The sequence below is a fragment of the Mus caroli genome, unplaced genomic scaffold, assembly GCF_978045245.1.
Source record: "Mus caroli unplaced genomic scaffold, Mus_caroli_1 scaffold_8, whole genome shotgun sequence".
Lineage (NCBI taxonomy): Eukaryota > Metazoa > Chordata > Mammalia > Rodentia > Muridae > Mus > Mus caroli.
The window spans coordinates 48794938-48822806 of record NW_028227263.1 but is presented as its reverse complement, the minus strand read 5'-3'; the positions used below and the strand labels follow the sequence as shown (position 1 = coordinate 48822806).

The window sequence follows — 27869 nt, the reverse complement described above, 5'->3', positions numbered from 1 at the left end:
ATATGCATTGGGGGCCTCATATCGGCTGGTGTGTGCTGCCTGGTTGATGGTTCAGTGTCTAAGAGATCTAAGGGGTCCAGGTTATTTGAGACTGCTGGTTTTCCCGAATTCAACCACAGGGGTCCCGGCTTCTGTCCATTGGTGGGATATTAAATATCTGCATCTGTCTCATCCAGCTGCTTGCTGAGCCTCTCTGCTAGGCTTCTGTCTGTAAGTACACTATATAGCATCAGTAATAATGTCAGGCCATGAAGCCTCCCCTAGAGCTGGATCCCAAATTGGGCCTGTCACTGGACCGCCTTTCCCTCTGTCTCTTCACCATTTTTGTCCCTGCAGTTCTTTTAGGCAGGAACAATTCTGGGTCAGAGTTTTTGACTGTGGGATGGCAACCCCATGCCTCCACTTGATGCCCTGTCTTGTTCCCTCTCCACACTGTTGGGTAAACAAAGTGTAGTCCTGCTAGGTAAGACTGAAGGAGAGTCTTTAGAAGGGTGGCTTTACACAGTGGTGCAGTTCAGCTGTCCTTAAATTCTATCTAGCATTTGTACCAGTTACTTTGTTGATAGTAAATACATTGCCCATTTTTGGCTTTGGTCTCATCTGAGCCGGTGTGGTGTGTTACTATGTGGGAACAGAAACTCCACTGCAAGTAGAGCTCTGAAATGGAAGGAGTTCTAACTCCCTGCCTCCTGGCTGTTCTTTAATGAATTAGTTCGAACTGGTAATAAGCTAGTGTAGTTGCTTACTTACCTAGAGTTTTTCTGTGCCTTATTCATTTTCAGGGTGTCGAATGTATAGTTCACAGTCTTAAGCCATTCCATTCATCAAGCTTCTTAGAAAGCTAAGATGATTAAATGAATTCTTTGAAGGTGAGGTATATGAACACAGGACAGTCATTTCAAGGACCAAGTGACCTGATGGAATCAGTCTCATTATTCTAAAACTCTGCTCCCCGGCAGTTTCTGAGAACTGGGCAGTAAGTGACGCTTCCTGTAAGCTTGTCTTCTGATCACTGTGTCTGAAATCAGTGTCCTCTCACCTGGGACCAAGGTAAAACAACTGGGTTCATTAACTCTGAGTCGATCTCTGCTTGTAGGTGTAGGGGAATTTAAATAATAAACTTAAAGGGTCAAGGAAGAGATTAGGCATTATAAACTGCTGTAGATTTATACCATTCAAAAAGCAGAATTTAAGTAACAGACTAGACTTGCAGAAACAATAACATTTTGAAGGCTTTATAATAAAAAAATGGTTAGAGAAGTGTCAGTGTAGATTATCTTTGGGTACTTGGGCTAGCTCTGCAGTCTGCATTGTGCCACTTCTGCTCCATGCCTGCGTCTTCTGGCAGGATCTTCATGATTGGTTCCTGACCTTTCCTTCCTGCTTTGGAATCTTTCACCTCCTGAGGCCTTATGAAGAAAAGGGTTCTGAGGCAGAGATCTTAGTTCAGTTGGGACAGAAATCTATGCTTTTCAGAAAAGAATGGTTTGAAGTTAGTAAACTGTTTCAAGAAAGTTAATAAGTAATGTGGAAATTAGGTTATTTAGAAAATGTTGTAGTTGTTAAGTGAATAAAATTCGACCTTGTCAATGCGCAGAAAATGATCATGTGATTTAAGAAGGTAATTAATACTTTTAGCCAGGTGTAGAGGTGTAGCCTTTAATCCCAGCACTCAGGAGGCAGAGGCAGGCCGATCTCTGTGAGTCCAAGGCCATCCTGGACTACCCAGTGAGTTTCAGGAAAGCCTTGAGAAACCCTGTCTTGAAAAACAAACAAGCAAACAAACAAAAGCTGTCTAGAATTAGGGCTGGTAAATGGCTCGGCAGGTATAAAGATGCTTTCTGCCAGGCCTGTTGAGCTGAATTTGATCCCCATTAACCACGTGGTGGAGGAAAGACCTGCCTTTGGCAAGTTGTCCTCTGACCTTCACACACTTTTTTTTCATACATGTGTCTATACACATACACAAAATTAATAAATATAAATTTTTTAAAGAATAAATTGTTTAGCCTGGCTCTGGTCCTGGAGAGGTGGCTCAGTAATTAAGAGCTCTTCTTGCTCCTCTTCTAGAGTATCGGAGTTCAGTTTTCAGTAACCTTGTTGGCTGGCTCCTAAACTGCCTACAACTCCAACTCCATCGACCTCTTCTGGCCTTGGTGGGTGCTTATTCTCGCCTGTACGTCCTCTTACACAGACACATAAAGATAAACCTAATTTAAAAAACTAAAAAGCAATTAAAATAGCTTAGTTCTTCACTTTCATTAGCTACATATCAGGTACTCAGTATAGCCTCATGTGGCTAAATGGCTGCTGTGTTGGAAATTGCAGATATAGAACATGCTGTCTTTCTGCAGTAGACTATTAAATAAACAGCTGCTTTAGAGAATGTTCAGTTTCATAGTATGGCAGTTTTATTAATTATCAAGCTAATTTTGGGGGTTGCTAAGGATAGAGAGCTAGAGGTTGTAAATAAACTCTTGCTGTATCACCAAGCTATCTCCCAGCCCCGTTGAAGTGTTTGTCCACTTATTTTATCAGTCGACATATTCATTGTTCTTAAAGATCATCACACTTTAGTTCTCTGTGTAAACAAAAGTTAAATAAATTCAGTTACTGTCTTAGTGTTCTATTGCTGTGAAGAGACCCATGACCACTTCAGCTCTTATAAAGGAAAGCATTTAATTGGGGCTTGGTTACAGTTTCAGAGGTTTAGTTCATTGACATCACGGTGTTACTGGACTATCTGGCCTACCAAATAATGACATGGAGACCTTTTATTAATTATGAAAGCTTGGCCTTAGCTTAGGCTTGTTCCCAACTGATTCGTACACTTATTAACCTGTTTATGTTAATCCACGCTCTGCCATGTTCTCCTTACCTCAGTTTTGTGTGTCTGACTCCTCGGTGTCTGGCTGGTGAACCCTCTCACCTGATTCTTTTCCAGAGTTCCTATTTCTGCCCCGAAGTCCCGCCTATCCTTTCCTCTTAAGGAAGGGGAGAGAAACATCTTTACATAATGTACAAAAAAAGGATTATCCCAACATCATGGTGGGGAATATGTTAGCATGCAGGCATATATGATGCTGGAGAAGTAGCTGAGAGTTCTACATCCAGATCCACAGGCAGCAGGAAGAGAGAAACTTTGGGCTTGGAATGAGCTTTTGAAACCTGGAAGCCCACCCGAAGTGGCACACTTCCTCTAATGCGGCTATACCTCCTAATCCTTTCAAACAGTGCGGCTGCTCTCTATGAGCCGCACTGTGGGGCCGTTTTCATTCACATTACTAGTTAGTAAACTTTGAGTATGAATTTTAATTTACTATGCCGACTCTGTGCTCTTCAGCACTGTCACAGTACAGCAGGCGTCACTTAGCATGTGGCTTCCCTCTATAATAAGAGCCAGCACCCTAATAAACTTAATAATACTTATATTTTTATATACCTAAATTAACATAATCAAGATTTGTAAAAAAAAAAAAAGAAGAAGAAGAATTAGAAGCATGGTAATTGTGTATTGATTTTTGTTTTTTCTTAGCTTTTTACAAAAGTAGTGCCAACGGAATAAAAATCTTTCATGATTTCTATATGAGGTAGAAGGCAGGTATAAAACCTGGTGTCTGAGTCACCACTTGATGCAGGCAGCATCAGTCTTAGAATGAAAGACATGCATGCATACTGGTTTTGGAACGCCTGAGGCTTCACTTCCCAGGCATTGAAGGACGAAGTTGATTCACATCATGACATGGAAATTAGCTCTCAGGGACTCACAGGCAACAGGAGAGGAGAGGGTAGTGGGCATCAAACAGACCAAAGTGATTTCTATGAAGGATTTCAGTGTAAATGTGGGAGAAATGGATTGGGAGTTAGACTGAAAATAATTCTCAGGACTCTGAGGGAAGGGCAAGACATTTAAGTGAGTTTATATAAATATTTTGGAGCTATAAATGTATTTACCAGCTGTTAAGTTGGGATATTGGTTTGAGTATAGACTATGTTTAAGGAAATTTTTTTTTTTTTCCTGAGGTGAGAAGAAGGCTGCAGGCCTGAGGTGTAGTGACTTGAGGTAAAAGGTAGCAGATTTGATATGTAGTTAGGTAACTCTCGAACTTCTTATGTTTGGGAAAGGAAGAGTTGAAGGCGATCTTTCCAAAATTCATAACAAGTAAAATAAAAAGTCTTTGAATTCTGTCTAGAATTTTACTGTTTCAGAACTTCAAGATTTATTTTATTATGAATATGAGTACACTGTACTGTCTTCAGGCACTCCAGAAGAAGGCATCAATCCCATTACAGATGGTTGTGAACCACCATGCGGTTGCTGGGAATTGAACTCAGGACCTCTGGAAGAGCAGTCAGTGCTCTTAACTGCTGAGCCATCTCTCCAGCCCAAGCCAAAGTCTTTTATACAGATTAGAAAGTCAAGGTTCAGGCTTAAATGTTCTGACCTCTTGCATGGGGTGGAAGAACTAGAAATGAGCCCGTGTGAGTTGGTCTGCTTGTGCTTGTCTTTGGCTTCTTGCGTTAGGTAAGCTTCACTAGGCTTTCTTCACTCCACCATTGCACTAGCAGCCTGTCACAACATTCTGTTGATTTTATTCCTAAACCATATCTCAGTTCTCAGAGCTGTGTCTGCTGCCCTTAGTAGCTCAGACTACTCTCATCTTTGTAGATATTTTCTTGACTTTACTTCATAATTTGGCCCTGTACTCTTTTTTTTTTTTTTTTAAGATTTATTTATTTATTATATGTAAGTACACTGTAGCTGTCTTCAGACACTCCAGAAGAGGGCACCAGATCTCGTTACGGATGGTTGTGAGCCACCATGTGGTTATTGGGATTTGAACTCTGCCCCTGTACTCTTAAAGCAAGCAGATGAAAGCTTTTGTTTTACCATCTAGTTTCCTCTCATCAGTCATTGAGATATTTCTAAAATACAGAGCAGTCTCCTGCCTCAACTTGTAAATAAAATCAGCCTCCTTAGCTGGCTTTATAAGGCTGTCTTTATGGAAAGCCCCTGTCAGAAGTTCCATAGTCATTATTCATTGTTTTTTTTGTCGCCATTTACATCTACTTTTCTTTCTTTATCAATTTTCCCAGTCTATCCTATACTTTAGGTTTTAGAGTAATTGTCTACTTATCTGTGGCCAGCCCATGGGGAAGACTCGCTCTTGTAGGCTCGCTGAGGACAAGGACTAGTTTTCATTTGCTGATAGTAGACTCTCAGAAATTGTTGAATGGGTGAATGTTAAACTTCCAAGATAGCTCAAGTTAGAAGTGGTTTCAGAATAAAGCTCCTGAGAGAATGAAAGTCTTTAGTCTTAGAGTGGTCTGCACAGTGTTCGTATTTAACATCATATTAGATCAAATTGATTGAAGAATGCTGCAGATTTATTTCTAAGATACTCATAGTACACCATAAAGGCAATTAACAAATACTGAGAATTCTTGTTATTAAAAAACTTTTTTTTTGTCCATCATTTTCTTCATGTATTTCTTCATTTATTTGATTATGGAAAAAAATGTAAGTAGGATACCTGGAATTTCTTTTAGGTTGCTAGTGGTATTTGGGATTTGGGAAATACAAAATTTGGCAGGTTTATGTGTTCTGCATTTCCCTTGGATCTAATTAATATAATTAAAAAACAATAAGATTATACCTGAGGGATATTTAGAGGAACTCTGGTTGTTTGCAGTGATAACAGAGAACCTGAGGGATGATAGAGCAATCTTTTGAAGTTTCTAATGAAGAGGAGTTAAAATTACTGTCTTTTAAACCAGAGACTAAGAGTCAAACCCCAGTGAGGGAAGAGAGTTTCTCTTAAAGCTACTGTCTAATGCTTAGACCTGTCTAGAGAGTGGAGCTGGTACTTGAGAAAATACCTTTTTTTTTCTTAACCTTTTCCGTTTCTTTTTCTTTATTTTCCTCTCTCCCTCTCCCTCTTCTGTTTTGTTTGTGAAGGCTGGCAAACAGAAATCTGTAACATGCTATATGCTACAGAGATGTTTAGCTAACTAGGTAGGAGTTAGATTTGAAGAATAGGTTATTGTTTGTTTTGTTTTGTTTTGTTTGAAAGTTTGAACACCATTAGACCAGTTTCTAAAATGTCCACCAACCTAGTATGTATATTCTTCAATTCCTTTCTCATTGTATGAATTTATATCTTGGTCTAGAATCCAAATGTATAGCATGAGGAACACATGAGAATTGTTAGTTGTATAGTTAAAAGCCTTTATTTGATGGTTATTGGTTTGTTTTATTTCTGTGGGTTGACCCCATAGTAATGTGCTGTATCTCTGAGCCTCGTTTCCAGTCATGTTAAAACTGAACCAGATCAGTTTGGAGCAGTTTTCTGAAGCAGAAAGTTGAAAGCATTGACTTTGCTCTGCTCCCCTGCAAGCGCCCCTCATCCCTATACCATGTGGGGCTTCTGGGACTACTGAACTGCTGTGACGTACTCTGTAATTTACAATAGATTTCGTTCTTAGTGATAGTTTGAAATACGACTATTCCCTAGTAGTGCTCAGAGAATGGTAGTCATTTAGTCATTTTTCACTCTAGTTCAGGCTAGAGTCAGCGTCCGTGTTTTGAGAAGGTATTCAGGACTGGAGGGAGTTGTTTGTGTTTCGAATCTTAAATGTCTGTGAATGTCTCGTGTGCTGGCTAACAGTAGTCTCCCTTCCTTTTAAGTACCAAGAGAGTTGGTGGAGCTGCATTTGAAGCTAATGAGGAAGATTGGCAAATCCGTTACAGCGGACAGATGGGAAAAATACTTGATCAAGGTAACTGAAAATTACCTTTTCTACCACGGAAACACTATCCTTGTCTGACGTGAATGAGTGCTTGCATTTAGTAATATTCTTTTAAAACAACTTATTAGAGTTACATAATATGACTGCAGTCTATGTTATTATTGTGTGTTAAGTTTGGGTTCGGAGACAACATTATATGTATGTTTAGTTTTGGTTGTTTTGGAAAGAACAACTCTGTGACAGTCAAGGCTGGCTTTGAGTTTGAGATACTCCTGCTTCACCATGCCCAGCTAAGCAACAGCTTTATCACGCCTTGAACATGCTAGACAAAGAACTCTACCTCTATAGCTGTCTAAATTTTCTAAAGTTGGGCTGAAAAGTTGGGCTGAAAAGTTGGGCTGAAAAGTTGGGCCTTTTTTTGTATATCCTGAGGTTTTTGTTTTGTGGTTTTTTTTTTTTTTTTTTTTTTTTTTTAAAGCTGACATCTCTGTAGCCCAAGCTGGCTTTGAACTCCCCATCTTCTTATGTCTGTCACTATAGCCCTGGGTTTTTTGTCACATGCCACCACTTCCACTCTTTCAAAACTTTACACATTTTCTCTCATCGATTCTTTAAGGTCATCCTGATCAAATCAAATATGCTAAGACCCAGGGAAGTGATTTTTGTTTAAGATCACCCAGAAGTTGTAGATAGAACCTGGTTTGAAAGAGAAAAATCTCTTAAATCAGTCAGGTCAGTAGGAGAGACTTCTAAATTATACATTGAGTTAAAAAGTAAAAACTGTAGTAACAGGACAGCTTGGGTCATCTCAGCTGCAGGATGGATCCTACCTACTAAAAGCAAAAGCATTCCTTGTCTAGGGTGACTGAACTTTTGATCTTCCTGCCTTTACCCCTGAGTGCTGAGATTGTAGCTGTATGCCACCATGTGGTGCTGGGGACAGACTCTCGGGCTCTGTGCCTGCTACACAAACATTCTGCAAATTGACTCCACCCCCAGTCTCCCATTCAGACTCATGGTCCAGAGTTACATCTAGATGATGAGAGCTGCATCCTACAGAAGCCTAAGCCTATGTGCGCACTGCATTAAGTTTACATGAGCTGCAGTGGGAGTATTGTGACTTCTCGATGCTCCACCTGTGAGTCGGATGGCAGATATTTACATTAGCTGTCAAGTTTACAGCTGTGAAGTAGGAAATAATTTATGGTTGAAGGCCACCACACCACGTGGAACTGTATTCAAGGTCTCAGCCTTCCTAAGGCTGATGATTACCACTACATTAGAGTATTAGGTTACAATTTTAAGCTACTGAAAAGTTTGGTTTTTTGTTTTTGTTTTTTTTTTTCCGGGGTGGGGGGGTTGAGACAGGGTTTCTCTGTGTAGCCCTGGCTGTCCTGGAACTCACTTTGTAAACCAGACTGGCCTCGAACTCAGAAATCCGCCTGCCTCTGCCTCCCGAGTGCTGGGATTAAAGGCGTGCGTCACCACGCCTGGCTAAAAGGTATTTTCTTGTCTGTTTAAGAAAATTTTAACCCAGTCTGTGAGATGGCTCAGTGGGTAAAAGTAGTTGCCACCAAGTATGATGATCTGAGTTTAATCCCTGGGTTCTACACAGTGGGGTGGAGTCCTGAAAGCTGTTCTCTGACCTCCCTCTCACACTGGAAACCACTCAAAAATCAAACAAATAAATGTAACAGAAGTTTTTTAAATATTATCATTCCTATTCTTTTTGGGGGAGGAGGGGGATGTGTGATTCTAAGGTGCTGTGAAAAGAGGGTTCATCATAGACAAGAACTCTTGTTTTCCTGAGAAGGCCATACGTTGGTTATCTTTGTTGCATTGTATACCACCTACAACAGTGATCTGAATCAGTTCAGTGTTCATTAGATTAGGACTTGGAAAGGTCACTTCCATCCTCTGTTGATTGAAATAGTCAAAATGCCAACGAAAGTCAATAGGGTAGGAACATCATCTTCCAACTTTACATTTTTAGGACTGACTTTTGGAAAAAAAAATATATATTCAACTGGGGATGTAGCTCAGTGGTTAGAGCCTGGCCCATAACAAAAGCTCCGGGTTTGATTGATTACTAACATTGTATAAGCCTGTCATCATAGGCATTCTAGAGCTGGAAGGGAGAGGATCACAAGATTTCAGATTTATCCTCTACATGGAGCTAAAGGTCCCTGTGGGCTACATGAAGCCCTGTCCTCAGAACAATACACACACACACACACTGGAATTTTAAAAGAATAAATGCTAATAACACTAACAGGTCAGTCAAGTGGCTCAGTAGGTGCCTGTTACCAAGTTTGAGGACCCGAGCTTTATGCCCTAGACCCACATGGTGGAAGGAGAGAACCGAGTTCTTCAAGTTGTCCTGTGACCTCCACATGTGCCCTGTGGTTGGTGTGTACCCAGACATGTAACCATGCATGTGCACTTGTGCATGCATACACAATAAATTTATTAATTTTCAATAATGTAAAAGTGCTGTGGATCTGGCTTAGTTTTTCAAAGCTTTCATGTAATGGAATTTTCTAAAAGCAAAGTTAGGTAAGATTTAATTGAATTGCTGAAAACATTAATCTGTCTGTGAATGATAAATAATAAATTTTTAGCTATTTCAAGTGCTTTTTAAAATACCAGTGAAATTGTTGTTTTTGCCTTTTGCAAAATGATTAATTAGTGAAAAGGGTTTGGAGCTTAAGAAGAGATGCTGAGCTATCAGGACACTAATTTTAATATATAATTTAAAAGAATTATAAGGAATATTAATATCTTTTATATTAAAGCCATTTTTATTTGTTTTTGTTTGTTTGTTTGTTTGTTTGTTTTTTGAGGCAAGGTCTCATTTTGCAGTTTAGGCTGGTCTTTAATGTGCAGTCTTTCAGCATGCTGAGATGAGGGTATAGTCTGACTGGAAGATTTTTAATTTTCTGTGTTTTATTTTTGCTTTTTGTTGTTCTGAGAACTGAGGTAGAAGTATCTTATATTCTAATCCTAGCTCTATTACTGAGACTTTAGTATTCTGAATAAGTTCATGTGTTAAATAATTCACACTGTCTGAATTGCTCTCAGGCTTTGTAATCTGTGGAAGTAGAGAGATGATTTTATATAAGACTCTACCTCTGTGGTGTAGTTCTAGTTCAGATTTTTTGAGACAGGGTTTTTGTGTAGTCTTGGTGGGCTTAGAACTTATTCTGTAGACCAGGCTAGCCTATAATCAGAGATCCACCTGCTTTAGCTAGGAATTAGAGGCATGTACCACCATCAGGCCACTTCTAGTTCAACTTTTTTTAGTTGAGATATATTCACAAACTGTAAATCCTTCCCTTCAGACTCGGCAGTTGACTGGTGTTTAGTGCATTCTCAGAGTTGAACAACCACATCATGAGTATGAAGAAACTTCATACTCTAGCAATAGTCACACTTCCCTGTGTTTTATAATTTGAGTTTGCTTGTTATATTTAAATGGGATATATATATATATATATATATATATATATATCCATATCCTTTTGTGTCTGCTTTTTCTTACCAGCATTTTCTGCTAGTGATATTTATTTATATTCATGGTACTGTATAGTGGCTACTACTGTGTAGTTCCAGAACATTTTCATCACTAAGGGAACTTTGTATTTCTTAAAGACTTCTGCTTTCTACTTAATCCCTGGCAGTGACAGACTGAGTTTGTCCGGAGCATTGGCTTACTCTTGACTGTTTCTGTAAGTGAGGTCTTAGCACATGGCCCTTGGGCCTCTTCTTTTCACTTCTATGATGTTTTCAAGTTCATCATGTTTTGGCATGTGTGGGTACTTGTTTATTTCCATTGTAAGGTTAAGGAACATTTTATAGATTTATGGTATGTGGCTTGCTTTCATCCTTTGCCCACTATGAAGAGTGCTGCTCATTGAACATTTGAATTTGAGATACACAAGTTAGTCTGTCCTTCCTTCCTTCCTTCCTTCCTTCCTTCCTTCCTTCCTTCCTTCCTTCCTTCCATTTGTTTACTTTACATCTTGACTGCTGCCCTCCCTTCCAGTAACCTGCTCCTCCAATTATTCCCCCAATCCCCGTTTCCCTTCTCCTCTGAGTGGGTAGAAGCCCACTCCCTGGCACATCAAGTCACCGCAGGACTAGGCGTATCCTCTCACTGAGGCCAGACAAGGCAGTCCAGCTAGAAGAACATATCCCACAGACAGGCAACAGCTTTTGGGATCGCCCCCGCTCCAGTTGTTGGGGGACTCAGATGAAAACCGAGCTGCACATCTGCTACATATATGCTGGGCTCCGAGGGTAGGGTAGGTCCGGCCTGTGTGTGCTCTTTATGATGATTCAGTCTCTGAGAGCCATAATGGTCCAGACTAGTCTGGTCTTAGCTTTTCGGTAGCATTCCCATTTCCTTCAGGGCCTTCAATCCTTCTCCAAACTGCTTATGTTTGGCTGTGGGTTTCTGCATCCATCTGAGTCAGCTGCTGGGTGGAGCCTTTCAGAGGACAGCCTTGTTAAGACTCCTGTTTGCAAGCATAAGAGTGTCATTAATAGTGTCAGGGCTTGGTGCTTACCCATGGGATGGTCTCAAGGTGGGCCAGTTACTGGGTAGCCATTCCCTCAGTCTCTACTCCATCCCCTGTCCCTGCATTTCTTGTAGACAGGATAAATTTGGGTTGAAAGTTTTGTGGGTGGATTAGTGTCCCTTTCACTCCACTGGGATTCCTGCCTGGCTTTAAGAGGGGCCTCTTACCAGTACCCCGGAGCTCTTGACTCTAGCTGCATATGTAGCAGAAGATGGCCTAGCCGGCCATCACTGGAAAGAGAGGCCCATCGGTCGTGCAAACTTTATCTGCCTCAGTACAGGGGAACGCCAGGGCCAAGAAGTGGGAGTGGGTGGGTGAGGGAGTGGGGGGGGGGAGGGTCTGGGGGACTTTTGAGATAGCATTGGAAATGTAAATGAGGAAAATATCTAATTAAAAAAACAAACAAACAGATTTTAAAGAAAAAAAAAGCGGGGCCTCTTTATGTTCCATATCCCCAGCTCTGTGAGTTACAGCTAAGGTCACCCCTGTGATTCTTGGATGCTTTCCTTATCTCACGTCTGTCACGTCCTCAGTGGCCCCCACTTCTCCACCCCCTGCCAGTTGCAGATTCCCATTCATTCTCATGGCCATCTATCTGGCCATCTCTCTTGTCCCTCCCCACACTTGATCCTGAATCCCCCATTCCCTTCCCTATCCCTTGTCCCACCCTCCATTTGCTTCCTGTGATTATTCCCCCTTCTAAGTGAGATTCAGGCATCCTCGATTGGGCATGCCTTCTTGTTTAGCTTCTTTGGGTCTGTTGAGTGTAGTATGGGTAGCCTGTATTTTTGGGCTAATATCTACATATTATATACCATGCATGTACATACCATGCATGTCATTTTGGTCTGGGTTACCTCACTCAGGATGATATTCTCCAGTTCCATCCATTTGCCTGCAAAATTCATGATGTTTATATTTTTAATAGCTAAATAGTAAGTATTCCATTGTTTTTCTTTATCCATTCTTCAGTTGTGGGACATCTGGGTTGTTTCCAGTTTTTACAAATAAGGCTGCTATGAACATAGTGGAGCAAGCTTCCATGTGGTATAGTGGGACATCTTTTGGGCATACACCCAAGAGTGGTATAGCTGGGTCTTGAGGTAGAACTATTCCCAGTTTTCTGAGAAACTGCCAAGTTGATTTCCAAAGTGGTTGTACAAGTTAGCACTCCCACCAGCAATAGAGGAGTGTTCGTTCCCCTTGCTCCACATCCTTGACAGCATGTGCTATCACTTGAGTTTTTGACCTTAGCCATTCCATTTCTGTAAGATGGAATCTCATAGTCATTTTGATTTGCATTTCCCTGATGACTAAGGACTTTGAAACATTTCTTTAAGTGCTTCTCCGCCATTTGAGATTCTTCTGTTGTGAATTCTGTTTAGCTTTTTTATATGACTCAGGCTGATTGCCCAGTGACATTACCTACTGTGGGCTGGGCCCTCTCACATCAATCATTAATCAAGAAAATACTCCACAGGCATGCCTTCAGCCTAATTTAATTGGAGGCTCCATACTCAGTTGAGGTTCTATCTTCTGAGCTAACTCTAGCTGTGTAAACAGACTAACCAGCACATGCCTTAAAGCCTGGCGTGTTTACTATGTGGTCCTTTACTGAAAAACGTCATTGACTTTTGATGTATATCATGCATTAGATAGAATAGTGCTCAGCATATCCACACTTATTTGTTGAATGAATGGATGAATGAATAATTTTTAAATAACTTGGCTAAGGCATAGAGATAGATCTGTATCTATGATGTTTTACAGACTGAAAAGCAACAGATGTCTCTTTATGACAATATAATAAAAGAGAAATCCATTGTTGTTGTTCTTGTTTTTTGGTTTTTCGAGACAGGGTTTCTCTGTATAGCCCTAGCTGTCCTGGAACTCACTCAAACCAGGCTGGTCCTGAACTCAGAAATCTGCCTGCCTCTGCCTCCCAAGTGCTGGGATTAAAGGCGTGTGCCACCACCGCCCGGCTCTGTTTTTTTTTGTTTGTTTGTTTTTTTGTTTTTAAAGAAATATTATACTTGTCCATATATTAAATGTTTTTTCTCTAAATCATCAAAATGGGCATACCTTATTGTATGAGCCTTGTATATAATTATTTGCCAATAAATTTTACTTATGTAAAGTTACTAGTCATATCTGTTGTGCTTTGAATATGGAACTCCACTCACAGCTTATGTGCTGAGCACCACGTCCCAGCCAGTAGTACTACTTTAGAAGATTGTGGAACTTTTGTGATTTGAGACATAACTGGTGGGTGGACATAAGCTTTGAGAGTATGTAGCCTGGCCAGAACCATGTTTCTGGCCTGCCAGATTGTGGGGAATTATAGCTACATGTTCTGTCCACCATGCCTTTCCCTCTAATGGACTAGTTCCTAAACTATGATCCAGAATAAGTCCTTTCTCCCTTACATTGCCTCTGTGGGTGCTCTGTCACAGTGATAAGGAAGTAGCCATTAGGGGCTGGAGAGGTGGCTCAGAGGTTAGGAGCATTGACTGCTCTTCCAGAGGCCTGAGTTCAATTCTCAGCAACCACATGGTGGCTCACAACCATCTATAATGGGATCTGACGCCCTCTTCTGGTGTGTCTGAAGACAGCGACAGTGTACTTACATGCATTAAATAAATAAATATTAAAAAAAATAAAAAAGAAAGAAAGTAGTCAATAAATAACATGAAAGTCCAAGTTTCACTTTGGCTCAGGTTGTATTATTAAGCTTTTCTTATTTAGTCAACACTGTGTTCTGTAAATTATTAAACATGCTATAGCCTGTTTTTGCATATCATGTGGAATTGGAATAGGGACAAGTCTGTTGGTAGATGGTCTGTAGTTGACGTCACGCTAAGTGACAAGACAAGTATTTTGACCAAGTGAGTACATGCCGCTTATAATATTTACTTCTAGCCTTTTGCAGATACAGTTGATTGATATCTGGTCTAAAGGGCATATTGATCATTTATAGCTCTTACTTTTGGCTATCATAAAATTAAAATGCTAGAAAACCACTGACTACCTGCTGTTAAGCGTATAGAAAGGATAAATGTCTCCATTTGTATCAAAATGGTGGCCCACTCAACTGATGTCAAGCACATCAAAAGCCATCCTCATCTTTTTCAAACCTGTTGGTCCTGTAGAAACCATGATGTATTCATGTTATCGTCAACATTTTTAGTCTACACCAAGATTCAGGCATTGCCCCAGAGTTCTTTTCCCTGCATCCCAGTAATCAATCACCAGTCAGTTGCTTCTGCAGTTACCATCCCTTGCCTGATCCAACCCCCCACCTCACCCCACAGACATTTAACCTTGGACCACCATCTCCTATCCTTAAACCATTTTGTCATCTCTTCACTGATGCAAAAGATGTGTGTGTGTGTGTGTGTGTGTGTATGTATGTGTGTGTGTGGTTTTATCCATGTGTGTGTACATGTGCAGGTATATGTGTTCATCCATGTGTACATGTATGGAGAACAGAGGAAGCTGTTGGATATCTAGCTATAACATTCTTCTGCCTAATTCCCTTGAGGCAGGAATCTCGCTGAGTCAGGAATTTTCAGCCAAGCTGGCTGGCCAGCAAACCCCCCCCCTTTCTCTCTCTCTCTCTCTCTCTCTCTCTCTCTCTCTCTCTCTCTCTCTCTCTAGCAAACCCCTTTGTTTCTCTCTCTCTCTCACACACACACACACATACATACACACCTCCCTTCTTCCCCAATTCCCCACAAATGCTAAGATTATAGATTTTGGCTTTCGCATGAATATGGGGGATCTGAACCCAGGTCCTCCGTCTTGCACTGCAAATGCTCTTATCCATTGAGCCATCTCTCCACCCCTGAAAGGGACTTATTATACACAGAAATGAAAGTGTAATTAATTGTTACCAATTTATCCTCTCACTTACACATCTACTCTGTCTTGAACCTGCCATCTTTTCCCTAAGAGTTTCTACACATGCTTTATCTTCTGGAATGTGTTCCTGCCAACTCGTGTTCCTCGCAAACTCGATTACTTATCCCTCTTAAGCCTCAGCGTGAGTCTTACTGTCTCCTTGAGGCATTTTCCCAGGAAGATGTTCCTTAGTTTAACTCTATTGTAGAGTTTTTCCTCTGTGGACTTGGTATTAACTTCATTATGGAAACTATTGTATGTTTTGTTTTGTTGTGCTTTGTGTTTTTCAGAGACAGGGTCTCACTGTGTAGCCTCAAGCTTCTGATTGATTCTATTGCCTAAGCCTTTCTGGTGCTGAGATTATAGAAATGTGCCAGAAGGCCTGGTTCCTATTGTGTGGTTTTCATATTGAATGATGTTCACTATGTACTGTTTAAACTATACTTTTTTGTATGTGTTATTGTACCTTTGAAATCTAAATTATCTCTGTTTTGTGTATAAGGAAATTGAATTTGAGAAACTAAATAACTTGTGTAGACCACATTGCTAAAAATGGCAGAGCCAGCATTTCACTGAAGCCTGGACTTGCTGGGTCCAGTGCTCTGATGGGCCATTGATGGAGCGCTCCTCACAGTGTCTTTCTTGTAGATTGTTTCTTGAATGCTTGTTTCTTCTCACCTTTTAAGCAGTGACATTAGGTTAAACTTAGAAAATCCCAGGTTTTTTTTTTTTTTTAATTTCTTATTTGCAGTCATTAGCTAGTTCTGTGGTAGTACTTTTACCTTTCTTTGCTCTTTATTGTTTTCCTATATTACTGCTGTAGTATGTGTTTCTGTGTAATGGGATACATTAAGTTAAAAATTCTGTTTAAATACAGAACATGTTAAGTGTCTGGCACTTCCTTCCTTCCTCAGCATAGACTCAGCTAATCACACTGCAGTCACTTACTTGATGTGTCTTCTTAGTGTCTCTAAAACAGCTACACTAAGACCTACAGAGGGAGTAGACATTTGTTCAGAGATTGCCAGTACCTTAGCCTCAGTACACTTAATAAGGCACCAAGAAAGAATGTAGCAAAGAGGCTATGATCTATGATGTAGAAATAGTGTGATAAGCCCAGTGAAGAGTGAAGAAACTTACTTTGGGGTTTGGGTGTGAGAACTTTTTCTTCCTCTTCCTCCTCTACCCCCTCCCTATTTCCCTTTCCCTTTGTGGAAGGTAGAATTAACAAATCTCAATAAGTTATATAGGAGAGCTACTCAGAGACTCAGTGTACCTAAGGCATTTGGTTTTGTTTCTTCTCTTAGACTGGCTAACATAAATTGCCCAGTGTTATCTAGAGTGGAAGAGAACCCACAAATGTAGTCTTGTTACTTTTTACTTTTAAGGTAGAATTATCCTTCTAAAAATTAAAGTGGTGAACTAAATTTAAGCTAGATGTTCTGCTAAGATCTTGACTCCTTGGTTGGATAAGCCTTGTCCTCAAGATTCACATTGCTTTCACTTGGCAAGCCGCAAAGAAATCTGTCCTTGAATCTCATATATCCATGCATCTGTTCTGTTTCCTTTGGTTGTTAATGATTTTAGATAACCTTGATGGTAGGTGACAAATGTCACCTATACTAAGTTTAGCATCTGTGCATCTTACTTTCCTATTGCCATGTTCCTTCAAAAGTAACAGGGAAAGCGATGTTAAAAGAAGCTATCCAGGCTGGTGTGGTGGTTCACACCTTTTAATTGCAGCACTTGGGAAGCTGGATGACTCTGAGCTTGAGGCCGTTCTGGTCTACAGAGTTGAGTTCCGGGATAGTCAGGTACACAAAGAAACCCTGCCTAGAAAAAACCAAATAAATAAGTCAGTTAAGACAAGCAGATGACAATTTCTTATTGCTATTTTTATTAGGTTCTATGATCTTTTTGTATATTTTGCATGATTGACTGATTATTATGTTGGGTTTTTGTTTGTTTGTTTGTTTGTTTTTTGAGACAGGGTTTCTCTTTGTAGTCCTGGCTGTCCTGAAACTCACTCTGTAGTTTCACTCTGAGTTGCTTCAAACTCGGAGATCCCCTGACTCTGCTTCCTAAATGCGGAGATTAAAGGTGTGCACCACCACTGCCCAGCTAGATAATTTTTTTAAAGAAAAAGAATGTAATTGTTGATTTTTAAGACGTATTTGATTTCAAGAAGTGTTATGCCACAATTGTGCTTCTTAGACAATGAGCAGATAAATAATAAGTAAATTATTTTACTTACAGACTTTTATACACGAAAGATCATGAAGTAGAAAATAACTCAATTTGGGCCAATAAGATGCTTCAGTGGATAAAGGCACTTGACAGCAAGCATGGCGGTCCTGACTGTGCCCCTAGGACTCAGATAGTGGGAAGGGAGAATCAGCTCCCATGAATTGTCCTCTGACCTCTGTCTGTGTTCTGGGGCAAGCCTATAGACCAGTAACAACGGAATAAAGAATAACCCACTCAACAAGATGTAACCTCACTGCTTATCTCCCCCGATAAAGGAGAAGCTACAAATCGTGGTGTGTAGTTATATTCCTAGCAGTGAGGATGCTGAGGCAGGAGGATTATGAGTTCTAGGCCAGCCTGGGCTATTTAATGAGACTTTGTCTCAAAAAACAACAACAAAAAAAAGAGAGAGGGAAGACAAAAGACAATTTTTAGTACTCTGAGAAATTCTTTGAAAGTAAATAAATTTGGTAGCACACAATCAAAATAATCTCAGACCGTGCCATTGCCCCATTACCTTCCTCCTCCCCCACAGTTACTGCTCCGCCCTGCGGATCTCCCGTGCTGGGAGCCAGCAAGGTTTGTTCACTACATGGTGCACAACCACTGAGTTACACTTGTAGCCTTGGCTTGTGTATTCTCTGGAAGCTGTCATCAATTATGAATTCACAAGGGACATTTTTCATCATTTGATAATTTGATCATATTTGATAAGAATTGGATGTTTACAGATATATTTCTCCAAGTGAAATAAGACTTATTTTTTGAGCTCTTCTCACTTTGGAGGGAATAATGTTGCTATGAACATTTGTACACACCATTTTATATAAATATATATTGACATTTATCTGTTTTATACCCAGAAGTGAAAGGGTCATATAGTTATTTCTTTGTTTAACCTTTTGAGAAACTACTGAATGTCTTTTCATAGTCATTAGACCATTTTTACATTCCCATTGTCAATGTAAAAATCACCGCTCTTTGACTTCTATACAGGAAATTTTAAGAATTAAGAGATAGCTTGTTCTGGAGAAATTGTGAGTAGCCATAGCCCAGGATACAGATTTAAGTTACTCCAAATTTCATGTTCCATCATGGAAGCCATTTCACAGGGTTTTTATAGTTTTATACAAAGAATGGCATAACTCAATGCCATTGAAGGTTAAAATACATTGGTGGGTACACCAGAGTGCCGTGTACAGAGAGAAGGGTGAGCTATTTTATAGGTCCAAGGTGCTATCTGGTAACATTCTTAACTCTTGATTGGTAGAAGTCAGTGATCTGATAGGTTATCTCGAGGTGTTAGTTCAGATGCAGATTGGGGTAAGGAATGGCTGTTTGAGAAGGGAAACACTAGCCCAAGTAGTTAGCCTGTGATCCTACCAAATTCTAGTCTCTCCTCAGTACTGAAGTGCCGATGGGTCAGTCAGTCAGTTTCTGCAGACACAGATGTTTCTTCTGGGGGTTCTTGTTCATAGCCAGATACAGCATCTTTTCAGGACTTGTACTTTTCCCATGGTGAGAGAATTGCTGCTGTGTTTGAGAGCTTACTTTTGGCACTATGCTATTGTGTAGGTAATGCCAGTTAGTTCAACACCACATTCCAGGTCATACACAGGTGACTTCCCATGGTGCTCTGAATGACAGGTAGCGGGTGCAAAGCAACCAGTGAAGCCAGGTTTGTCAGTGCTCCAGCATGAGTGCCCAGTCCAGTGAGCACACAGTGCTCACAGTGCAAAGCATCCGCTCATGCTTGGAACCTTCAAGAACACTCTTTATTCTTTGTTCATGAGATTGTACCTCATTCCTGTGAGACTTTCCTCATCACTGTGAGCTCACACCCAGTAGAAGTAACCCGAGGGAAGTTTTGGCTGACACTTTCAGGGGGTTCTAGTCCATCATGTAAGGAAGGCATGGTAGTACAGGTGGCTCAATTGTTGTTGCAGGAGCAGAAGACTGGCTAGTCTTCTAGCTGGACAAGAAACAGAAAATGTCCCAAAGGTTTCACACAGTGCCTCCCGGTGAGAACCAAGTGTTCACATACATGGACTTTTAGGGGATATTTTAGTATTACACATATTAATATCAGAAAGAACTCTGGATTTGTAATGAGAAAACAGCTGAGTCTCTTAATTCCAAAAATGTGTAAGTTAACTACCCACTAAGTGAAATGTAATTATTATTAGATGAAACTGTATGAATGTCCTCAGCATATTATTGCTGGAGCCCAATAGTGTGTGTATAACACTAACTTACCAAAGAAACAGCATCATAACTTTAGATAACATTTGTTCCCTTCTGTAGCATTTATTTCTTCACAGTGTACTTGAATTTGACCTATATTATTTATGCTTCTGGATAGAGTATTGGCACATTGTACTCTCTTTAGATTTCCACAGAACCCCTGTGTGATTTCAGGTGGCTCAATGGCTCTTATAGTAATGTACCTAATATTCTTTCCCATAGTGAGTCATGTTATGGCTGGAAAATTTTCCTATAGCAAGAGTGCTCCTGTAGGTGACTTCAGTATCATGTTTCTCCCATTTGGTTATTGGATGTTTGCAGCACCTTGTTATGATCACTTGATTATTACCTATCATTAACACTCAAAAGGTATTGCACTAGACTATCAGTATTTGGAAGAATGTATTCTACTTAATACCACATATACAAAGTAACTCCAAATGAATTCAATAATGTAAGACCTAAATCTGTAAAACTCTTAGAGGGAATCTTTGTGATCTTACATTTAAACTATATATTTCCAGATAGGACACTAAAAGTATAGGCAACAACAGGAAAGACTAGATACATTTATCAGATTAAAATCTTTTGTACATTAAAGGACATTATAAAGAAAATCAGAAGAGCCTGTAGAGTAAGGTAGCTCATGCTGCAAATTGTGTAAGTGCAGCCCTAGAAAGTGTATTCTCCAGAATATAGTTAGAACTCCTGGGTTGGTAAGATGATGGCTTAATGTTAAGAGCACTGGCTGCTCTTGTAGAGGACCCAGGTTCAGCTATCAGCTGTCTGTAACTCTAGTTAGAGAGGATCTGACACCCTCACACAGACATTTGTGCTATATTTTATGTGGCAAGACACTAAATAAAATCAAAATAAATACCCACCCAAAAACAAAACAACTCCGAGGTGCTCGGGCGATGGTTAAGTCAGTGTTAAGCAGTCTCCAGTAAGTTTGAGAACTGTAGTTTAGATCCAGAAGCCACAGAAAGGTTGTGGCAGCCTGCCTGTAATTCTGGCCTTGGTGAGTGGAGACAGAATTCCTAGATCAAGCTGGCTAGTCAGACTAGCCATATCAGCAGGCTCTGGATTTGATTGAGAGACCCTGCACAAGCTTAGGATGATTCCTAGCAACAACCTCAGTCAGGCTTTGACATGCACTCAGCATGCATGGAAACGACCTAGATTTGATTTCAGGTACCTACATGGTGTCTCACAACCATCCAATTCAGTTTCCGGGGATCTGACATCCTCTTCTAACCTCCACAGGCAGTCAGCATACACATACATAGCAGTCATTATGTAAAAGAAATCTTTAAAACATTAAAGGTTGGTGGGGGGTGCGCTCTTAGAACTCAACAAAGAAAAGACGCTCATTCAGTAATAGATCTCTGGGTGTTTAGGATGTAGCTCAGCCAGTAGAATGGGGCATAGTATATATGAAGCTCTGGTTTGGAACACTGAATAAACCAGATGTGGTGGTACACTCCTGTAGTACTTTGGAAGAGGCAGGAGGATCAGTTCAGGTTTTCCTCGGTTAAGTTACATAGCAATTTTGAGGTCAGTCTTGGTTTCATGAGACTGTCTCTAAAGTAGATGACAAGCTTACCCTCGGTCCTCTAACATGAAAGGAGAATTTAATGGTTAAAGAATTTTATGTAGTCTCTCACTGCCAATATGGCTTTCCAGCACTGGGATTATAAGTACACCTAGCTTTGACATGGGTGTTAGTCTCTGAACACACAGTTAATGCTTTCAGAGCTGACACTTTTCTAACTGAGCCATTTTCCTGGCCCAAGAAATGTTTAGAAAATGAAAAGTAGTAATGGGTACTCAAAATCCTAAATAAAATTAATAATAATTGTGGGTTATGCAGTTAAAAGGTTAAAATGGTAAATTTTATTTTAAATATTTATTATACATAAAATAAACTTAATATATGTATATAAATATCCACAGTAAATAAAATTTAATGCAATGGGTTTCTCTATATTTAGCAAGAACCTTCGCTTCAACATTTTCACTGTTGGTACCAGTAAGAGCCAGAGAGGGTGCCAATGGTTATCACCAATCCAGTGATCTGGCTGAAGCAGAGAACTGACTCCTGAAAGTTGTCCTTTGACCTTAAGATGCATGCTGTAATGCATGTGTACACTTGTGCGCGAGCACACACACACACACAGATAATACCACCTGTAAAGACAGAATTACTCTCAGAGATAAGAATGGTTGGGAAGAGCAGAGGATTGGCAGAGTGGGAGGGGCGTGGAAGAGGGCTATGGAGAGGTGAATTCAATCACAGTAACTTGCCCAGTCTACAGTAAAGCAGTGAGTATAAATTTAGTTTGGGGGTTGGAGAGATAGCTCAGCCATTAAGAAGAGCACTTCCTGCTCTTTTGGAGGACCCAAGATTGGTTCCTAGCATCACATAGTTGCTCAAAACTGGCTGTAGCTCCAATTCCAGAGCATCTGACACCATGTTATTTGGCCTTCATGGGCACTGCATAGTTATGGCACACATGTATTCTTGCAGGAAAAATACTCACATGCATAAAATAAAACAAAAAACAAAGATTAAAAATTATAAAAATATACATTATATAAATGTATTAAAACATAATGAAATTTGTTGTCATATTAGTATAGGCTATTAAGATTCAAAATTTACTATGATATTAAACATAACATTAGAAGTGGTTCAGCAAAATATATGCTTACTCCCCAGAAAATAAAAATGGGAAATTAAAATGAATCTATCACTAACAATGGTATTTACCTCTTAAACCTGTTCCATACACATGACTGAAGCTAGTGTTGGTAAACAGTATTTACCTACATTTTGAAGATTTATTAGCATACTATTTTTTTTACTAGTTCTTTTAACTCCTTCTTGTGTTCTAATTGATTCTTCTTATGGCTTTCTAGAATTCTTTTCAGGTTTGCATATATATAATGGAGGCATGACTCAGCGAGTATGTGATTGGCACATTCCTTGTCTTTTATTTGCCCCAAACCTCCATTTACAGAAGAAGAACCTGCAAATCCAAGTCGAACAGGTGATTGACTCAACAAAATCACCCTGCTGGTAGGGAGAGGCAAGATTTGAAACTCAAGCTATGTGATTTTAAACTTTCATGTAAGTTAAACCCTCAATCAGACAGAAAAAAAGTGATAAAAATCAGGGCAGTAATTAGTGAAATGGGGTATAAAAGAAGGCTACAAAGGATCAGTTAAAACAAAGTCGTGTGTGTGTGTGTGTGTGTGTGTGTGTGTGTGTGTGTGTGCCATTATTGTATGGGTGCCAACATAGGTCACATCATATGACTTGGAGCTCTCCTATCTCTGTTTTTTTCTCACACACGTGTGACTTGTGTGCATACACGTGTGTGCACACATACACATGTACTCTCACAAATAAGGAAAAGCAATTTTTATACAGTCTGGCCAATCCTTTTGTTCACAAAGCAACTGATTCACAAATGCCACTACCTGAAGAAACCCTTTGTTAGGTCACTCTTCCTCCATTGGTTGTATTGGTTTATCCATTCTGTATTCCTGTATTTGTAGATTATCTATTGATGGATTGGTTGATCAGTTTTATTTCTTGATACAGAACCATTTCAGTTGTTCTCATTGGTTGGTTGCCTTGGCTTGAGACAGGGTGTCATGTATCCCACGCTGTCCTCAGACTGGCTGTGTAGGATGATGTTGAACTTTCTCTCAGACCTCTTGCCTCTGCCTGCCAGTGCTAGGGTTGGTTACAAGTGTGCACCACCACATCTGACTTATGTAGTGCTGGAGGTGGAACCCAGGACTTCATGCCTACTAAGCAAGCACTCCATCAACTGAAATACGCTACAATTCCCTTCACTCATCTTTGCCTTCCCTGTACTAAGTGAGAGCTTGTCACTATTGGAGCTCTGGTATTTGCTTCAGATCTCCTGAACAACTGATGTTTCTAAAACAGGCAGAGATCACCATAGCTCAGTTCTGGTAAAGCATAATTTAAAAATATATGCAAATATGGAACTAGATTTATCACTTTCAGTGTATTCTCTATCCACATCTCTCTTGGTGGCAGCTGACTTCTATTGGTAGTATTTGAAATATATTTTTAACAGCTTATTAGAGAGAGTAATGCTTATATCCCTCATTTATCCCTCTTTGCCCATTTCCTTGCTGTGGATAACAACATAATCCAATCTAAGATTTGAGATGCTTTTCTACATTTCATAAACTTGACACTTTCCCAGGTGAGGTGGCACACATGTATCATCCAAGTATCTGAGAGGCAGAGGCAAAAGGAGTGCAAAGACAGCCTCAGCTACATTGTGAATTTGAGGTCAGTGTGTGCTACTTGAGCCCTTGTTGCAAAATAACAAAATTAATATTTTTAAAATAAATAATTCAGTGTTTTTTTGTCTTGTTTTGTTTATTTTTGTACTTGTTTTTATATATTTGCAAGGAGTTTATAACCTATCTTAATTTCAAAACTTTTTTCCACTCAAAAGTGAAAGCCATACCCGTTAGGTCACACTTCCTGTTTGTTTCCCCATCTCTCCTGCTGTCTCAATTGCTTTTCTGTTGCTGTGATAAAATACTGACAAGCAGCTTAAAGGAGAAAAACTTTATTGTGGATCTCAGTTTGAGGTACAGTTTATCATGATGGTGAAGTCAAGGCAGCAGGAACTTGAGTCAGCTGCTTCCATTGCATCCAGTGATTGCCTTCTGAGGCTCAGTCCTCTTTCTCCGTTTAGCTAGGATCCCAGCTAGGGAATGGTGCCACCTACAGTAGGCGAGTCTTCCTACCTTGATTTCTATAACCAAGATGATCCGACACAGGCATGTCCTGATGAGTCTAGATTCTGTGACGCTGACAGCACTCTTCATCACATCTGCCTACTGCTAATCTGTTTTCTGTCTCCGAACTTACATTTCAACATGTTAGACATTCTGAGAACCCTAGAATCAATAGGATCTTGTAGTAGATATTCTTTTGTGTGGTTTCTTGCATTAGCATGTTTTCCAATTCATCCAGGCAGCCATATATTTTGTTGTTATTGCTTTGCTTGGTTGTTATTTTCCTTTTCTTTGTGGGGTAGATACTGGGGATAGGTCTAAGGCAGTGGTTTCCAACCTTCCTAACGCTGCAACCCTTTAATATAGCTCCTCATGTTGTGGTGACCCCAACCATAAAATTATTTTCATTGCTACTTCATAACTGTAATTTTGCTATTGTTAATAATGTAAATACCGATTTTCTGATGGTTTTAAGTGACCCCTGGGAAGGGTCTTCTGACCTCCCAAAGGGGTCATGACCCACAGATTGAGAACTGTACCCTAAGGCCTTTCCATACTATATAGCTGAGCCCTATGTCCATCTGTGCTTCATTCCTTGATAACGGCTATATGCAATTTCACTATGTGGATCTGTTGTATTATGTTTTTCTGTTGACACTTGAGTTGCTTCTACCTTTTAGCTACTGGGAACAATATCACTCTTTTTTATGTTTTATTTTTCCTATGTAAATTCTTAAGAGTTGCTAAGAAAGTGGTAACTAATGGTCATTATTTGGGAAGCTAACAGCTTATAGCTATACTACTTGATAATCTAGGACTGGTCTTGTTTGTTGGTGTGATACACCTGTTCACATCCTGCCACTTTAGCTTTTGCTATATACAGTCATTTCATGTGTACCCTATGTCATCTACACTTTTCATTAAATGGTACCCCTTAGGTTTTTATTTGCTTTGTTCATAAGCGCATGCATGGGCACACACGCAAACACACACACATATACAAAAAAATGTGCTGTCAATTAGAGGGAGTTTTGTGAAATTCTAGGACATGGGGTATTTATCCTTTTTGTAAGACTTTTACCATTTTCTACATAGTTCTTGGTCATATCGTTTGCCTTATATTGACCTCTGTTTTTTTTTTTTTTAACTAGTTAAAAGATGGCACTAGGGACAGCTGGGAAAGTGTACCACTTCCAGAAGTCCATCCTAGTTCGATTCCTGGATTGAGAGGGCCGCTGAATCATTCTCTCTTGTCTCCTGTCTGTTTCCTTCAAATCTCTGTTTTAACCAATGCCCTGGTTCCAGAACAGTTCCTCTCCTTGTTTTGCTTCTACTGCTTTAGCCCTCATTTTGCTGTTTGTTACAATAACAATAAAATTTCCCTGACATTGGCAGATACATTGCATAATGTTTTATGCACTTACCAGCCTCCAAGATCGTCTTCATCTCCATCACCCTTTTATTGCTGAAAACAAACACAAACACATGGTCTGAGAAGAGGTTTTCCTGGGAAGAGAGCTTACTCCACTCTTTGTGTTATGTGAGACAAGGTGTCACTCTTCACTCCAGGCATGTCTGAACCTTGTTGTCCTTCTCACTCCACCTCTGTGCACATGGCAGGCATTGACATTTCCACATGTTTTCTCTTCAGTCTGTTACAGTAGCTCTGATTTGGCTTATGTAGGAAAAGAATTCTGAAACATTCAAGTTAAAGCCTGTTATAGAGGTAGTAAAATGCCTAGCGTTGGCATTTATACTGTACTGATAATAAAGAAGACACTGATTTGAAGAGAGCTTCTATTGAATATATCTGTAGAATTTGACATGGTTTTGAACTTCTGTCTAGTGATAAAAATGAATAAACTGTCCCCCATGCCTTCCTTTGAAAGATTATCAAATAATTATTCTCATATGGAAAAAATATATCCACAAAATACACAAAGTTGTTGAACAGATAAAAAGCAAGAGAAAGTATTTTTTCACGTCATTGTTAATGTTTTTAGATTTATTTACTTTAGTTTTTATATGTATGTTTATTTTATATGTGTTTTGCCTGTATATATGTATATGTACCACATGTGTACCTGGTGCCCTCCAAGGTCAGAAGAGGGCATCAGATCTTTCTGGACTGGAGTCGTGGATGTTTGCAAGCCATCGTGTGAGTGCTGGGAACTGAACTGGGGTACTCTTCAAGAGTAGCAAGTGTTCCTAACCACTGAGCCATTTCTCCACCTCCAGAGATTCTTTCTTAAGTTGTTACAGGCATTAGTAAATATTTCTGATGGATCTAAGTAGTATGCAATGTAGATTAGATTTCTGAATTCTTTTCTCTATATATGTATTAATAAGAACACAACATAATCATAGAAAACAACCAATGTTTATTACTATTGAACTTCATATTGTGATGACAAAATGGCTAAGAAAATCATCCTAAACAGGGAAACATTTATTTTGGCTCATGGTTTCAGAGGTTTGAGTGCGCACAGTCTTGGCTCTCTGTCCCTGGGCCTGTGGTAAGGTAGCACATCATTGCGGGGAGTACAGCAGTGCTCTTCATCCCATGCACTCCCAGAAAAAAGTGGGTACAATAAATAGGGACAATAATAGACCTCCTTCAGTGACCTGCTTGTACAGCTAGCCCACCTACTAAACTACTAAGCTTTCAACACCTAGGCCTGTGGGTGCCATTCCAAATCCAAAGTATAATAAATACCAACAAAAATCACTTTCATATATTGAGCTATTAATTTTCTGTTACAGATCTGCCAAGAGTTTAACAGTACCTGGGCATGGGAGATGGAGAAGAAAGGCTATCTTGAAATGAGTGTTGAATGCAAACTAGCACTCCTAAAGGTAATGCATGTACTATTTGTTGCAGTAGTTTTAATTTAAAAGTTTACTCTGATGCCTAAATTACAAAGTAAAGAAAAACATGAGTCAACAAGATAGTTCAGTGGGTAAAAGTATTTGCCACCAAGTCTGACAACCTGAGTTTGGGTTCCTGGGAGCTCCATGGTAGAAAGAGAGATGAGGCTGCAGAATTGTCCTCTGACTTCATATGTGTGCTATGGCGTGCAAGTGCCCCCACGAAATGAGCGGATACAGGTAATGAAACGTTTTTGAAGTAAAAGAAGGCTGATTATGGATATCCACGCCTGTAATCGGAGCACTTGCGGGGCTGACTCGGGAAGGCCCTGAATTTGAGGCCTCCTGGGCCCAACAAAAAGCAGTGAGGAAAGGGCAGACATTCTATTACTAGAAGACAATAGGTGCTTTCATTTTTTTTTTTTTCTTGTTTTTCAGTGATAAAAAGTCTGTTCAGAGCTGAGGAATGGTTTTTCAGGTAGA

The 27869-nt window shown here is 39.8% G+C and overlaps 1 protein-coding gene across 1 annotated transcript in view; it reads left to right on the top strand.

Moving 5' to 3' along the window:
• Rsf1 (remodeling and spacing factor 1) overlaps positions 1-27869 on the top strand; it is a 111290-nt gene that overhangs the window by 29121 nt on the left and 54300 nt on the right. The window contains exons 2-3 of the mRNA XM_021166138.3: positions 6689-6780; positions 27282-27374. Of these exons, the coding sequence (XP_021021797.1) occupies positions 6689-6780; positions 27282-27374 (185 nt within the window). The remainder of the gene's footprint in view (positions 1-6688; positions 6781-27281; positions 27375-27869) is intronic.